The 16,846-nt window shown below is 42.9% G+C and overlaps 1 protein-coding gene across 1 annotated transcript; it reads left to right on the top strand.

The window, feature by feature from the left end:
* Nucleotides 1–3,238: 3,238 nt before the first annotated feature.
* LOC147441160 (abscisic acid 8'-hydroxylase 1-like) lies at nucleotides 3,239–8,852 on the top strand. The gene is made up of 9 exons (XM_086482856.1): nucleotides 3,239–4,070; nucleotides 4,422–4,740; nucleotides 5,181–5,330; nucleotides 7,096–7,353; nucleotides 7,471–7,560; nucleotides 7,688–7,766; nucleotides 7,851–7,957; nucleotides 8,038–8,156; nucleotides 8,487–8,852. The coding sequence occupies exons 1-9, from the start codon at nucleotides 3,874–3,876 to the stop codon at nucleotides 8,575–8,577; spliced, it is 1,410 nt and encodes a 469-aa protein (XP_086338982.1). The 5' UTR covers nucleotides 3,239–3,873; the 3' UTR covers nucleotides 8,578–8,852.
* The last annotated feature ends 7,994 nt before the right edge of the window (nucleotides 8,853–16,846 follow it).

Genomic DNA, 16,846 nt, shown 5'->3' with positions numbered 1-16,846 from the left:
TTGCAAAGTGTGCTGAGATACTTGAACCCTCGGAGGTCACCTTTCAAAATGGGTATCATATCATGCGAGTTAACCGGAGAGGATTGGTATGAAAGTGGTTGTGCTTTTGGTTTGGAGGCAAAGATTCATGTCGAGATGCATGCATAGTTGGGGACACGCATGCAGATTTTGCAAGATAGATGGACAACAAAAGCTCTACGTTAGGTTATGTCTTTACATTCATTGGTGGTGCAATTTCATGGCGACCTTGTTTTCAAGATTGTAGACCTTAGTTTACCACAAAAGTGGAGTGTGCTACTACATCAAATGTTACCAAGGGAGCTATATGGCTTACTCGTCTTGTGGAGATTTGGGCATTATATAGAAGTTAGAGTTCTAGATGTGGTAGTTAGAGTGCTACTACATCAAATGTTACCAAGGGAGCTATATGGCTTACTCGTCTTGTGGAGATTTGGGCATTATATAGAAGTTAGAGTTCTAGATGTGGTAGTTAGAGTGCTACTAGCTAGCACAAAGTCCAATGTTTCTTGCGAAGACAAAGCATATTGATGTGATATATCACTTTATTTTGTGATGTGCTTGGAGATAAGAGCATCGAGCTTGTCAAGATTCACATGTATGACAACCTTGCTATATATTCACTCTCCCCTACGAAATTCCAAAAATCACTCCAAAGACCCCCCCCCCCCCCCCCCCCCCCCCCCCCCCCCCCCGCGCCGCCGCCGCCACCGCTGCCCTCTGCGTCCCTCCCTCCCCTTTCTAGTAATAAAACCAATTTATGTGTTTTGAGACTTGGTGGAAGTGTGTTTATATCCTTATGCATGCAATGCATGTTACCCTTCTAATAGGAGGGGTACCTATATTCACTCAATGCAAGGTCACATATTAGGATTAGTGTCAATCTCGTCTACTACAACCTATTTTAGGCGTGGTAGTAGTGGGAGCAAGACCTACCAATTTACAAGGGCTCCATAGCCTCCCATTCACATTGCTTCAAAATTTGCAAAGCATAAAAGCTAGCAAACACCGTGCATCCCTATGAGTAGAGAGCTTCCCCTGAATCTATTTAGCATCTTCTAGGGGGAATCAAACAGGGAAGGCTAGGAACCTTTGCTGCAAAGGACTCGTGCTGCCCCAATTGTTTGGTGGCTATGAAAACAAAAGCTTGTATCTTCAACCAACCTCTAAAATCCACAACAGATGCACACCCCTCTACAAGCTCCTTGTCCTCGCCATCTTAACAATGCATTATGTTGGATTCAAACTGCCAAACCCATCCCTCCTTTTCCATATGTGCGCTTGTCATCGCAAATGCCCAATCTGAGGTGGTTCAGATTGCACAACAATCTTTGTTATCCATGCTTACTTGGCATCCTTAAACCCAAGAATTCTTGTCCATGTTCCGACTTACCTACCCCACTCACAACTTGTGCTTCATTTGTCCAACCAATCGCATGACACTGCAACTACACCTGCTCGTTTTTCCACAATAGTGTGTGAATGACACACCCAATAGCCCAAGAGTTGGGTTTTCTATTGGGTGGAAAAGAATGCAAGGAGATGTGCGCAGTCTGAACAAAGCCTTAGTCCCTTAATCTTCTCTTGCCTTTAGAGGGCTCCCCCTTAGACCCTCTAAAGGCACATTTGGAGGGTCTTCAACCTCTGACAATCGTACTCCATAGACTCCAGAGTAGTAACGATCCTCAACATATCATTGTGATTTTTTGATGGGGATGCTTCAACCACCCCCAACATTTACAAAAAGCCCTTTTGTCAGGCTACAGACGGTAGTTTTCAACGCATCGTGCAAACTCACTTGCTACTGCTAGTGCGCAAATAAATGGCCTTGCATGGCCCTACTTAGCGGATCTATGGGGGAGAGTCTCAGAGGCATTTCACATAGTGGTGGACAAAGTGTGATGCTCGCCTCATAGGCCGTATTGTTTTGTGATGAAGCCTTGTGCAAAGCTTTGAGAAAGGGTAGAGGTAAGTCTACCAAAATTGGCAGAGTTACAACAAAGGTTAGGGGTAGAGGTGATGTAGGCTGCGGGGGGGAAATTTGAGCGGATTCGTACGAGTTGTTGATCCCAACCAACTAACTCTGTTGGTTGGGGCGTGGATTTGCATGGGCTAGTGTTTGAGGGGCAACGCTGAACGAAGGTTCCTTGTTAATCGGTAGCACAAGTAGGGGTCTACGTTGCATTGAAGAGGGCGCACACACACACACACACACATGATGATGTCCTCTCTCTCTCTCTCTCTCTCTCATGATTATTCATTCATAGATTGTAAACGATCGTCGATTGTGCCATGTGGAGACTTCTAGCCTCGGGCGAACGTTCTCCTCAGCTTAGCAATATTATTAGCGGGAGTTGGGCAAGTGGGGTAGAGCCCCGCGTGCAGACGCGCCCTTCGCAGTTTCCCGAATCCCTTCTGAAGTGCTCTCACACTGTGACTGGATACACCCCGCCACACCGTCTGCCCATCACTTTTGCGCATGGGCGGGCATGTGTTACACACCACCCAGTTTTTAGTTTAATAAAGTGATAAGGAACCCCTCGCGTGGCCTTAGCCTATTGGTCGGGACATAGTTGAGCTGTATGGAGTTCACCGCCGCACCGCCTACCCATCCTTTTGCGCATGGACGGGCATGTGTACACACCACCCAGTTTTTAGTTTAATAAAGTGATAAGGAACTTGTCGCGTGGCTTTAGCCTACTGCTTTGATGCCAGGACCTAGCTGAACTGTATGGAGTTCAACACCGCCCATGTTTAAGTAGGTGGGTTCACTTGTCCATTCTTTTGGGCACTGCCAGTTTTTTGTAGCCCATCATACTTTGCTCCACATCCCCACGCCCAAGCACGGGCAGGCGGAGTGTAAGCAGCCTATGGTTTGATCATGTATGGTTTGTCTTTATGTGTGTGTGAGGTGGACTCTCGAGAGGTCAAAGGACCTGTTGGAAGAAGCTACAAGTACTTAGCCAAAGAAGCCAAAATCAAGTGCTAAAAATAGGGTGCAAATCTAAGCTGTGGACTGTGAAGCTCACATTAAGGGATTTGGAGAGAGAGAGAGAGAGAGAGAGAGAGAGACAGAGGGGCAGTAGATATTGCTTGATATATTTGCGATTGCTAGCTGTGGGGCCCCGGGGGGGGGGGGGGGGAGAGAGAGAGAGGGGGGGGTGCGACTCTTGACTCTTTTTTATTGTTTGAGATGCACATGACAGGTTGCTAAAGGGCAAGAGGAGGATGCAATCTGTGGGAGCCGCTTCCTCTACAGACACACTGGCAACAACAGTGCGCACACACACACACACACGCGCGCGCGCGTGCGCGCACATCCCCCCGGAGCCCCTTATATTGTTGCATCCCCTGCCTTGTCCACGGCCAGCTTGCCGCTGCATGTGGGCGCTCGTTTTCGCTCCTCTTCTTCTCTCTCTTCTAATCTGATCATCTCCTGCTCTTCTGATCAGCTCGCTCATCCCTCGCCTAGTAGTGTTTAGAGCTCTCTCTCTCTCTCTCTCTCTCTCTCTCTCTCTCTCTCTCTAGGAGGATTGGATTGCGCGACTGAGCAGACACGCGGAGCTGCTTCCAGATCTTTCTATTTCACCTGCGCACACCCGGCTGGCCTGACAAAACACAATTGATTCTCTCTCTCTCTCTCTCTCTCTCTCTCTCTCTCTCTCTCTCTGACACACACACACACACACACACACACACACACACACACACACACACACAGACACCCCTCATGAGCACGGAAGGGAGGATGTGCACTCCACAGCCATTCTGCGAGTGATTCTCTCTCTCTTCTCACCCCTGGAGGGTAGGAAGCTGCCTTCGCAATCCGTGTGTGCGAATTTGTAGGTGTCAAGAATGTGGGCGATGGCGATTGTGACATTGGGCGTAGGGATGGCAGCATTGGGGTACCTGCTGTTCCGAACAATGGAGTACCGCATCGTAGAATGGCGCAAGAAGCTACCGCCCGGAAGCATGGGCTGGCCCTACATCGGCGAGACTCTGCAGCTCTACTCCCATTCCCCCAACTCCTTCTTCGCTGCCAAGCAGAGAAGGTCTCTCTCTCTTTCTCTCTCGCACACGCACAAGTATGCGCGCGCGCACACACATACACCGTCATAGACACAGAGAAGAGAGAGAGAGAGAGAGTACCTAGCGCCCACTTTAAAATTCTCCGCATCGCTTATTGGGTGCCAGACCCCTAGCTTTGAATGCACAGCCAGTGGAGGTACGTGTGTGTGTGTGTGTGTGTGTGTGTGTGTGAGAGAGAGAGAGAGAGAGAGAGAGAGAGAGAGAGAGAGAGAGAGGGGGGGGGGGACACAGAATATGTTGATTCTTCATTGCCTTTTAATTGGTTAATTCTGACCTCTCACAAATGCTGTCTGGCAATGCACAAAAAATTGCAGATATGGAGAAGTATTCAAAACGCACATATTGGGTTGCCCCTGTGTCATGATCGCTAGCCCGGAAGCGGCGCGATTCGTGCTTGTATCGCAAGCCCATCTGTTCAAGCCCACATTCCCTGCAAGCAAGCAGAGAATGATAGGGCCCCAAGCCCTCTTCTTCCATGAGGGAGCCTATCATGCCAAGCTAAGAAAGCTTGTGGTGAGCTCTTTCACACCGGACGGAATCCGCGGGATGGTGTCTGACATCGAGGATTTGGCCCTTGCAACGCTCAACTCTTGGGAAGGGCAGAAGGTCAACACTTTCATGGAAATGAAGAAGGTAAGGGGTCTTAATATCTTTCTTATTGTTTAATGCTTGCAATGTGTGCAAGGGTGTCATCTTAGTTGTTCATTTGGCATAGTTGTGTGTGTGTGTGTGAGAGAGAGAGAGAGAGAGATCATTTGGCATAGTTGTGTGTGTGTGTGTGTGAGAGAGAGAGAGAGAGAGAGAGAGAGAGAGAGAGAGAGAGAGAGAGAGTTGACATTCAATAAAAGTAGTTGACACCTACATATTTTGCAAGTATCCTTGTTGTTAAGTGGTTGACATTTGCTTATTGTCCATTGAATCCCTTGTAAGAGTGTGTACATGTGAGCATCTTCGTTCGTGCGCTTGCGCGATGGGGCGTGCAAGCTTCTCTCTTCTGTGTGATAAATTTTGATTCGGATGGCATTGACATTTTTGTGAGGTTGATTGGGCTTTTTTTTCCTATGTTTTGGCAGTTCTCTTTCAAGGTTGGCATATTGAAGATTTTTGGTAGTAGAGAGAAATTGGATATGGATGATCTCAATGAATCCTATTTGACCTTGGAGAAAGGATACAATTCTATGCCTATCAATGTGCCAGGAACCAAATACAACAAATCCATGAAGGTGAGTCTCTATCAAGGGGAGGTACTACACGAGGAGGGGGCAATTGTTTTGTCCTAAGGACTTGTTCTTCTTGTAGACTTTAGCTTTGCCTTTACTAATTTTATATGTAGAGATTAGCGGCTTCTGTCGCATGATTTTGCCATCTAGACCACAATTCACCTAAAAATTGGTTGGCTTGTGTACGTCTTTTTTATTTTAATTCAATTCGACTTTTGACGCACTACAAAAACCATCGGTCTCGTCCTAAAACAACTATCCAAAGAAATTTCAACTTTTTTTCTTTTCCAAGCATTGGTCTTTGCCCTAAAACAAATTGTCCAAAGATTTTTTACTATTTTTTTCGGAAAAAAATGATGAAAGTATAAGTGAAAAGAGAACAATCCTACATAGAATATCTTGAAGAGAAGATATAGGATGTCCCTTGAGTCTATGGCTGTCATATAGAATAACACTGCATCAAAATATCTTGGGGAGAAGATATAGAGCACCCCTTGAGTCTATGGGACATATACATGTGGGACATCTTAATGACATGCTTAGACATATACATGTGGGACATCTCAATGACAAGCCTTGTAGCCATCCCCAAGATGGCTTTGGAAAAGGCTAGAGACCCTTCCCGTTCTTGTGATCGGGCTTGATGGTAGTTGCCATTCTAGCATAGTGCTTAGCAAAGTTTTTCAACTTTGGTAGGTGATTGCACATAAGTCATAACAGTGTTGCCATCTACAACAACACTCGTTTGTTTGGTTTGAATATGGCCCACATTCATCGCTAGGCACAGCAGAGTCACTCAAATCCACATCCACTTTTGTTTTTTTTGTTTTTTTTTTTTCAACAACTTTAAAAGATAAAGCTTGAGAGAGTTTGATTTAGTTGGATTTACAATGAAGTGGGGCATTAGGGAAGAATATGAGATTAGCTAATGGCAACACTTGTGTGTATGTCATGCTAATGCTAGCTAATTTATCTACCATTTTGTATTGGTGACACGTCACATATCTTTGTAATGTCATTCTTTTCCAATGTAATGATGTTCATTGATTTTTGCACACACAATGCTCTATGACACATGTAACCTTTTTAAGGGATTTATACTGTAAATAAATGTAGGAGTGGAGAGTGAAAGGCTTCTTGCAAAGTGTAGGACTTACTTTATAGAAATTTCCTAATCAAGCTCTCTTCCTCACTTCACATGCAAGACGTTGTGCTTCACGTGGATGAGTGTAGTGGGTGTATTGAGCCTTGACACACACTTAGAGGTCCCCTCCCGCCCCTTCAAAGTCTTTTCACACAAAGTCCTTAGAAAGCTGACTTCCTACTATGCATAGCTCTCTTTCTACAAGTACCTTATATTCCTTCTAATTAAATGTGTTTTTTGTACAAGGTTGTTTATGACATACCATTATTTTATTGATGAATTCCACATTGTGCAAGATTAATCACCATCATAGTGAATAATTAGTACGGCCGTCTGCCTTCGGCAGCCTCTCTCTCTCTCTCTCTCTCTCTCTCTCTCTTTATTGCGTGTACATGGGTTTCTTTCAATTTTGGAGTTTAGCCTTCATGTCGTAGATTTTGACATGTTCAAAGGGATCCCCCTTCCACCATATTATGTTAATTTAGATAGTAACACGTACGTACGTGCATGCATGCATGCGTGCGTGCGAGAGAGAGAGAGAGAGAGAGAGAGAGAGAGAGAGAGAGAGAGAGAGAGAGAGTGTTGAGAGTTGACATTGAATTTATAATTTATTCTTCTATGTAGGCGCGGCGACATTTGAGCAAGATAATAGGGAAGGTGATAAGCGAGAGGCGAGAGAGGGGCGAGGGTGACAATGAAGGGCCGAACTTCTTAGGGACCTTGTTGGCACACAAGGATGAGAAAGGAGGACGGTTGAGCCATGAACAAATGGTGGATAACATTATTGGTCTCATATTTGCATCGCGTGATACCACAGCGAGTGTTCTCACTTGGCTCATCAAGTTCCTCAAATCAAGCCCCGCACTCTTGGACTCGGTCACTGTAAGTGGCTATAATGTCTAAATACAATGCTTAGATGTAGAGAAATGCCCTCAATTTGCCATTGAAATTTTTATTATGTTTCTAAAATTTCTCATTTTAACGGGCTGTATCATGTAGGCGGAGCAAGAGAGTGTTCGGCAACAAAAGTCGAGCTTAGACTATAAGCTAACATGGGAAGACATGAAGTCCATGCGATTGACAACAAGGGTAAGTAAAGCCTTTTCTATTTTTGCTATTAAATGTAATTTTAAATTTATTCTCATCCACATTTCTTTGTGGAGGAAAATTTTTATTTATGTTTTGTGCTAAATGGTGGATTGGTTTATTTTTGCAGGTCATTCAAGAAACACTTAGAGTGGCCACTATTCTATCCTTCACATTTCGTGAAGCGGTCGAAGATGTAGAATACAAAGGTAATATTCCGAAAACAAAATTTATATTGTTTCTAATTTTTGGAAACTTGAAATTTGATGTATGCAGTTATTTGGCTTTTGCAGGTTACATAATTCCTAAAGGTTGGAAAGTGTTGCCACTTTTTAGAAATATCCATCATAGTCCAGAATTTTTTCCAGAGCCACACAAATTTGATCCATCAAGATTTGAGGTAACTTATATTCTTATGATTAAACAATTTATAATTAAACAATTGCATTGCCATTAAACCCTGCTCAAATCTGTTTATAGGTCCCTCCAAAACCAAACACCTTCTTACCTTTTGGCAACGGCATGCATTCATGTCCGGGGAGTGAGCTAGCGAAGCTCGAAATGCTTGTATTTATTCATCATCTCACCACAAAATTCAGGTAAGAGTTTTAGGTAGTGGTCACAAGATGCATAATTATTACTTACTTTTTGAAATAATTGTGCCTTATGCATGGTCACAAGTGCATTAGTTGTTCGTCTTCTTACACGTTACTATGCAAGAAGGCATTATTTGTCTTATGCATAAAGTATGCAAGAGGGTTGTTGCAACTACGTCGTATTGGCATAGTTGCATCACTAACAAACGTCCTGATCACTATGCGTTGTGTGACCACACACTTACCCTCTTGATGTATGAGTAGCTTGCTTATTAGTAGTAGTAGTAATAGGGTAAGTGTCTTAACTTTGTTTTGGTTTATGGTGGTGTGTAGGTGGGACTTTGATGAGTCAAAGACAGGTGTTCAGTACAGCCCTTTTCAAGTCCCTCAAGAGGGCTTACCAATCAGGGTTGAAAGAAAGTAAAAAGCACAAAAAGGACAAAGGGCTTCAATACACTACTTCAATATTAGGAACACAAGTCCTACTCACTCACAAGCCTCTATAGATATATGATATATAGAGTTCATCAATTTTTTGGTGGAATGGGCTTGCAAGTTTTCCCATTTCATCCCACTTTTTAGAAATGTATAGGCTACTAGGTTGTGGGGGAAAATTTGAAGGGATCCCCTTGAGAGATAGACCATGAGTGTTATATTTCTCCTTCAAGAGTAATATATAGATGGGAAGGTTCCTTGTCACACTTTCTTTTAGTGCCACCTATCATCTTTTGTCTAAAGGCAATGTGGTTCTAGCTTGGTTCTTCTTTGTCCATGTCGATGTGTTATGAAGCCCAAGCATAACAAGTTTTGGACAAATTCTCACAATATTTTCCACATTGTGAGCTTCTGTGAGGGAGGTGCCGCATATCTAGCTAGGTACGACTGGGGACAGGGGACCGTCGGCCCAATGGGGGGGCCGGGGGTCCCTTGCCCCCAATCATACCTAGCTTGCTATGCGGTGCCTCTTGAGCAGAAGCTCATGATGTTATGCATTGTATGAAAAACATTGAGAAAGACTTTGTTTTCCTACATGGAAATTTCTAAATCTTCTTGTGAAGAAGACGACCTACAATTTTTGTGCGACCTTTATCTGATATTTTAATGTGAAAATACGCGAAGATTTTTACTAATTTTTTGTAGGTTATCCTCACCTCCAACTTTGTCGGTATTTGAAACCTCAAGATTTGTAGGTGGCTTCACATATGCCTATGTTTTTTGGAGTATTGGGCATAGGGCTATGAAGCTCTTGGTGATTATTCTTTCCAAAAAACAGTAAAGTAGAAAATGAAAGTAGTTGTAAAGTGTCCTAAATATTTACACCTAGCAAGGAAGGGAATAAGGAGCTCGATTAAAGCGTTGACAACTCACACATAGAAGGTCACGTTGCTCTCATGTTGGCCTTGCTAGGAAATGATGCCAAACATCTCCCAACTTTTGCAAACTTTTGGATCCTCTCTTTAGAGGATGTGTGATCCAGAACAAACTTTTTAGTTGAGATCATCCTCCCTCCTCCTACATCTGCCATTTTTTGTTATTAAAAGGGATTAAAAACTTCCTCCTATACCTACTACTCGTGCCTTCATTGGGTAGTTTAAAAATAAAATGAATTACAGATTGGTTATGCTATTTCCCTCTTGAATAAGATATCTTGAGTTCCACTCTCCTCGTCGGCTAGATTTTAAGGTTTCTTGGGATAGTTTCCTACGGCGTTAAAATCCTCTTCTTCTTCTTCTCTTTTTGCCCTTCATTGAAGCTCATTGGCTCTCCCAAGCCTAGCAATGTAATGATGTTAATTGATTTTTGCACACACAATGTACACACACACAAAATTCTCTATGACAATGTAACCTTTTCAAGGAGATTTATAATGTAAATAATTGTAGCGGTGGGACGGATCAAAGTTTCACCGGGAGCCAGGTTTGTGCTGGGTTGGTCGCCTTGATCGATGTGCCATCTGACGATTTTTGAGCTTTGCCAGGGATTGTATGCATTCTAAGAGGTGTATGGAGTAGACAAAAAGTCATGGCATCTCAAACAGAGTCTGGAAGGGCAAGTTATAGCAATTGGAAGTTGATGGTGATGGTCGACCAAGAGCAATCTGATGTATTTTGCCATTTTTTGTCGTCTCGGTTGGCAGGTCTAGAAAGGTGGGAAGATGGTGGTGTCTGCATGAGATGAGGTCGGAGACTAGGGCTACGGGTAGCATTTTACGGCCCAGCAATTAGTTTTATGGGCAATCCTCTCAGCAAGCAAAACAAAAGGGGCCAAAGGTCGGCTAGTTTGGGGGTCTTTTGAAGGTTTTCAAAGAGGATTATTTTGGGGACTTGGAGGGTGTCCACCCAAGGGGGTGCCATGTGGAGGCGTGACAAAACTCACATACGGGCACCCTGGCAAAAGAAGAAGTCTATATATATTGTAGCATGGAGCTCACTTAGTGTATCAAAGGGGCTCTTGGGAGCTCAATGCGTGGCCTGGCTATGGCATCTTGTTGGCCGATGGTGTGTGCGCACTACGGTCTCGGTAGCCATAGCGGATTTTGTGAGGGAAGAGGCCGCGCAATGGCACGCTGACGGAGTCAGTGGGCTTTGTTGGCCGACTGTGACACCATGTGTTGTGCTGACATGGCACCCATTAGGGGGTTGGTCACGCACCTGTAACGGCTCATCCCTTTTAAGGAGGAGTTTGGGAGCACCGACGACGCCGTCGGTGCCCCACATAACGGGTGGCCCATGCGCAGCTTGGAAGACATGTAAGGGCCGAGCAGTTTACACAAGCCATGCAAAGCAATTAAAAAAATAAGTGACCGAAAATAGGAGAAAAAGAGTACGCACACCCAAGGAGGGCCGTTTTTGGCATAAGGAGGTTAATTTTTTTTGGTGTGAAGAGTCGGAGAAGGGGAAGCAAGACCACAACGTGAGGAGGAAAAGGGAGGGAGTAAGGGGAATCGAAAGGAGGAAGCAGGAAGATCATGGCTCTCTCGATCTTTTTTCGCCCTCTTTCTCTCTCCCTCGATGAAGGCCTGGAAGAAGCAACGAGAAAAGAACAGGAAAGAGGAGGACGGAGCTTCCACTTTTTGTTCTTTCTCTCTCTCTCTCTCTCTCTCTCTCTCTCTCTCTCTCTATCAACCTTGAGGAGATTAGATTGGGGCAATTTATGGAAAGCGGGAAAATATCGTCCGAGCACTGAGTGGAAGGAATTTTTGTTCTAAATTTTGATAGGAAAGGGAGGTAAGCAAGATGAAGTTTACCTTGCAGGTTATGGATTGTTTTCATCGGGTTTCAGTTATCTGAATAGGGGATTGAAAATCCCCTATTCAAGGATTCCAGATAGCGGATTAATGGACACATCTGTTGATTGCCAACGTCAATTAAGTGTTAATATATTCTCTAAGTTGGGTTTTAGCCATTAACTGTGTTCCAATCTGTGGTATTTTTTTGCAATTCCTTTCTAAGTGCCACTATACACTCTTACTAACACTAAAAGCGCTCCTAGCTGCACGCGTTTCCCTTGGTTTGCACCTTTGCTGCTTCTCCGTCTACAGCCAGAATCCCAATGCTTTCCCGGTTGACCCAGGAGAGACGTGCACCGACTCCAGATTTGGTGAACCGAATCCAAATAGACTGGGGTAGACGGAAGTAGCGATGTCGGCAGGCCAAGATAATCGTATGCAACAATTTGTTGCACTTATGCATCAACAACATCTGCACCATCAATAGATGATGACTCAAAGTTCGGAAAGGAAAATGGAAGATTGGATTCGTGAAGCTAGACAAGCAATGACATATAAACTTGGGCAATTTGAAGGATGTGATACTTCCAATTTTTGCAAGGTATATGAACAAGTTATGGAAGACAAGGGAGCAGAGAAGCACACTGTAGTGGAGAATTGTGTACTTGTTGTTGTGGCTGCATTTTGTGCACGGATTGAGGAACTGAGAACTGCACATGGTGCTACATGGGTGGCATTTAAACAAGCTCTCAAAGATGAATATTTCCTTGAAGATAATGAAGTGGGTGCAATAGCAGAATAAGGGGCTATCTGCTCCTGAATTGTTAAGAGGATTCAAAAAGAGATTTGTCCAAGTATCTACAACCAAATGGGATGCTCTTAATTTGGAGAAAGTAGAACTTGTTCTGCAGGCTGCAGATCCCAAATTGCAAAAAAGCTTAGTGGATCTCCTCGAGATCCCACAGGGGAGTTAGGGTTAAAATCAAATTGGAAAAAAGTGATTGAAGTAGTCAATATGGTAGTGAAACGGAAAAAAAGACTTAATAAGTTAGTTGGAATGAGTAGATGTGGGAGAAAAGGAAGAAGAGGTTCCTGTACCAATAAAGGAGAAGATTCTGAAGCTAGAGGAGTCGTTCATGGATGAGCTTGTGAAGGGGATCCATGAATTGAACATCAATTTGAAAGCTGCAAAGCTTGAAGAGAAAGGTTCAACCTCTCGGTCGAGACAAGGCGGTCCACAAAGAGGAAGTGGGAGTCAAAACTGTATGTGGTGTGATAGTCCTGATCATGTCAAGAATGAGTGTGAGGAGTTTGTTGAAGCCAAGCGTGGTTTTTTGGAAGGATGGCATGATACACTTGCGAGAAATAAGGTTGCCTCTAAAGACCAAATATGGAAGATGTGGTATGAAGAAAAGCATGGAAAAGATGTTGCAGGAACACCATGCGGGTGTAGCTAAAGCACTGAATTACGGTGTGCAGATTGAGGACAAAATACATAAAAAACCAATTGAAGGTTCTAGCAGGAATGGGATCTTTTGGCCGTAAGCTATGACAAAAAAAAAGAAGGAAAAGTTGCGTAAACGGTTGTGTCAAGTGGGAAATTGTATAAGAAAGACTAGTGGGTGGGAAGACCTTGTAGATTCCCTTTTAGTATATGCATACATAGCTAAATCTCAAAATAGTGAGGCACGAGGTCCTTCATATAAGCTGAGATCTGATATTGGACATGCTACTGATGTGAGGAAGGTACTTGAGGAGCACATTCTAAATAGTAGGGTGGAGTTCACCCTAGGCAAGATCCTAGGTATTGCAAAACACAAATTCCATGACAGTATCATTGATCTCATGAAGAGAAAGCGCTAAATATTGTACGGGCTAGAAAACGACCCAACCAGGTAACAGGGGGTGCAAAGTATTTATTAACAGTGTTATTTTGGGCAGTGTTAATGAAGAAGAACTAGGTGAAGATGAATGGGGAAGCATAGTAGACAACAATGAGCTTCCAAGAGGGGTAAAGCATGTTAGATTCTGTGAGGATGAGTAAGGAGAAGATGTACCTCGCAACCATTTTACACGAAATCATTGGGCTAGGGCTACTACTGAAACTTTGGTAAAGGTAGGTGATTTGGAAGAGACGGTTGTTGCATTGGTAGATCATGGGTCAGAAGTAAACCTTATGTCAAAGAGCTTATTCTTGAAAGGAAAGTGGCCTGTTGATGTGGAACATGGGTGGCGTATCCAAACTGCCAATGCACAATCAAGGGATTTGTATGGTCCATGCCCTAATGTTAAAATAACCATAGGGGATGTAAGCAATGAACATTTTTTTTTTTGTACAGGATCACTCTACATATCCAATCATCTTAGGGCAGCCTTACATTACAGTGGTGCGGATGAAAACCAAGGTTTTGGATGATGGATTTGCGAATGCTAGGACCAAAAGTCGTGATGGTAAGAGAGTTCTACAGTTTCTAATTGTTTGTGTGGACCACGCCAAGAACAAGGATACCTTAAGAGATCATCCATTGCCAAGGTTGACGAAAGAATTCAAAGAGAACAGGGGTTTTCATGATTTTTTCCAAGTGCCATTGTAAAGCGGGACTACGATGGTGCTTTGGAGAAGAAATTCTCGCTGACAACAGATGTCGACATAGAGACTTTTTCTTCAGGATTTCTGGGATTGGCTTCAGAGGGTTCGGTATCTTACAAAAAATTCAATGATTTGTGCAAATGGGAGAGGAAACATGTTTGCAATATCCAAGGCATACTTCAAGGATGTGAAATACTGGACCCAGATGAAGCAATTTCAGATATTTTTGAAGAATACATGTTTGTGGATACAATGGGGGAATTGGATTTAGTCATACAATCTAATGATCAAACTGGGATAGGTATGGTTAAGCTAAACTCTTATTTTAGAATTCAAAGAAGAGGTACAAGTGAATACGGAATACAAAACAGTGGCAAAGAAGGTCAGACTAGTGGCCATTCCGTTGCCAAAAGAGAGTGATACAATTATGGAGAAAGCATCTCAACAACCTATCCTCCGAGATCCAGGTAAAATTGGGAACTCATTTACTGAAGAAACTCTACAGGAATTAAAGATTGGTAATGCAAATTTTCTAAAGCAAGACACGATAGAATGTTTTTGAGGAATGTTAAAGAAGCATGGGAAAGCTTTTACTTTCCAACCAGGCAAGATCGGTTGTGTTGATCCTAGTGTTGTGGCTCCCATGGTGATATTTATTGTTCCGCACTTGCCTTGGAATTTATGGCCTATTCCTGTTCCAAAGGCTCATCTTCCTAAGCTGGTTGATTTGCTGAATGAGAAGATTAAGATGGGCATTTTGGAGCCCTCTTGTGCTCCTTACTCTAACAGGTGGTTTACGATTCCCAAGAAGAATGGTACATTGAGGTTTATACAGGATATGTATCTGGTAAACAAGGTAACTATCAGAAAGGTGGGAGCACGTCCACTGGTAGATGATTTTGCAGAGGCTTTTGTAGGAAGAGCCATCTATTCCATGGGAGACTTGTATTCAGGCTATAATCAGTTTCAACCGGCTATGGAAAGTAGGGATCTGACAACCATGCGTACTCCTTTGGGATTAGTAAGAATGTGTACTTTGCCATAGGGTTCAACTAATTCAGTTGCTCACATGATGAACGGGATGAATAAAGTGTTGCGGGATTTCATTCCTCAGATTACCATGCCTTTTATTGATGACGTGCCAATAAAAGGGTGTGAAGAGGGAAAAAAAGATGAAGCCAAAGATAAGAGGGGTGCAGACAGTTTGTGGCTAACCATATTGTTGATTGTGGCAGGATATTATCATGGCTTGAAGAGGTCAACCTTACACTCTCAGACCAAAAGTCTATGTTTGGGATAAAAGAAGTCTTGATTATGGGACACTTATGTGGACCATCTGGTAGAATACCTTGCCTTGTCAAAGTGGATGCTATTCACAAGATGAAAGAGACATGCAATTCAATTACAGAAGTGCGAAGATTTTAGGTGCATGTGTTTTTTACTTGATATGGTTACCCCATTTTTCACATGTTGTAGAGGTGTTATACCAATTGCTCAGGAAGTGACAAAAATTTGTTTGGAAACAAGAACACTCAAAGGCTATTTGTAAACTGAAGAAGATGTTACAAGAGGCTCCTAAATTAAAGAAAGTAGACTAAAAAATCAAAAAGCCAATAATTATGATTGTTGATACAAGTTCCATAGGTATTGGGCGGGCTATTGAACAAGATGACGAGCAGGGGAAAAGGTATGCTATCAGATCTGGTGCCAAAGTAGTAAGTGCTTGGCGGAGAGCATATCCGCAAGTAAAAAGGGAACTTTGGGATGTAGCAACTATCCTAAGGTGTGGCAAGGAGTACTTTATTGGTGCTTTTGTAATAGTGGAGACAGATTGCTTGCCATTACTTGGGATGATCACAAGTTGTTCTACACCAGATATAGCTATGCTATGTTGTATTGCATATATAAAGTCATTAAATCCTGAGTTTCATCACATTGCAGGTAAGGATAATACGAAAACTGATATGCTGTCCAGGGCCACATTCGAGGATATGATTTTTGAAAATGAAGACGTGGGCTTGAGGTTCTTTACCTCTTCAAAACTACACATAGAATGTAAAAGCATGGTTTTTGCATTACAGTCTTTAGCAGAGGATAAATATGAAGGTGAATGGTTACTGATTGGGAAATATTTGAGTACACTAGAGAAGCAAGAGGACTGGACCAAACAAGAGTTTAAGAGAATCCTTAAGAAGGCTTATGGGTATTTCTTACAAGATGGGCTTTTATGGAAACATCCAAAGAAGCGAAGAGGAACCCCTCAACGAGTGTTTTGTGATAGGGTAACAAAACTCCAAGTACCTAAAGAATTCCACGAGTCATTATGGACAGGTCACAAGGGAGTTTGGGCCACTTTTGCTAAAATCAAAGATCGATATTGGTGGAAGGGAATGTATAAAGACATGGTACACTTTGTTGAAAATTGTAATGTATGTCAAATGTACTCAAATGTAAAGCACTGTGATGGGTTACATCCAACATATCCAGTGTGTATGCATTTCAAATGGGTAGGTGATTTGATTACAAGGCCTACAGGATTATGGCAAATGAGGTATATTGTGCTTGCTGAAGAAGATTTGACAAACTAGGTTGAAGGGAGAGCTTTGCAAACCAAAGCTACAAGTGCGGCATGCAAGTTTTTACTTGAAGATGTAATATGCAGATATGGATGTGTTGGTAAAATTACTATTGATAGAGGATAACTGGATTTTTATGAGGCCAGATAAATTTTTTCTCATCTAGGTATTAAGTTATCCCTCACTACTGCATATAACCCAGAAGGAAATGGTAAAAGTGAGAGGGGACATCCCCCTATTATCAAGGCATTGGCTAAAGCATGCAAAGGACGTATTGGTGATTGGTCTCGATTACTAC

Source organism: Adiantum capillus-veneris, chromosome 15, assembly GCF_014529385.1.
Source record: "Adiantum capillus-veneris isolate H3 chromosome 15, ASM1452938v2, whole genome shotgun sequence".
NCBI lineage: Eukaryota > Viridiplantae > Streptophyta > Polypodiopsida > Polypodiales > Pteridaceae > Adiantum > Adiantum capillus-veneris.
Note: the sequence above shows the minus strand (reverse complement) of the source record. Positions and strands in the feature narration are given on the sequence as shown.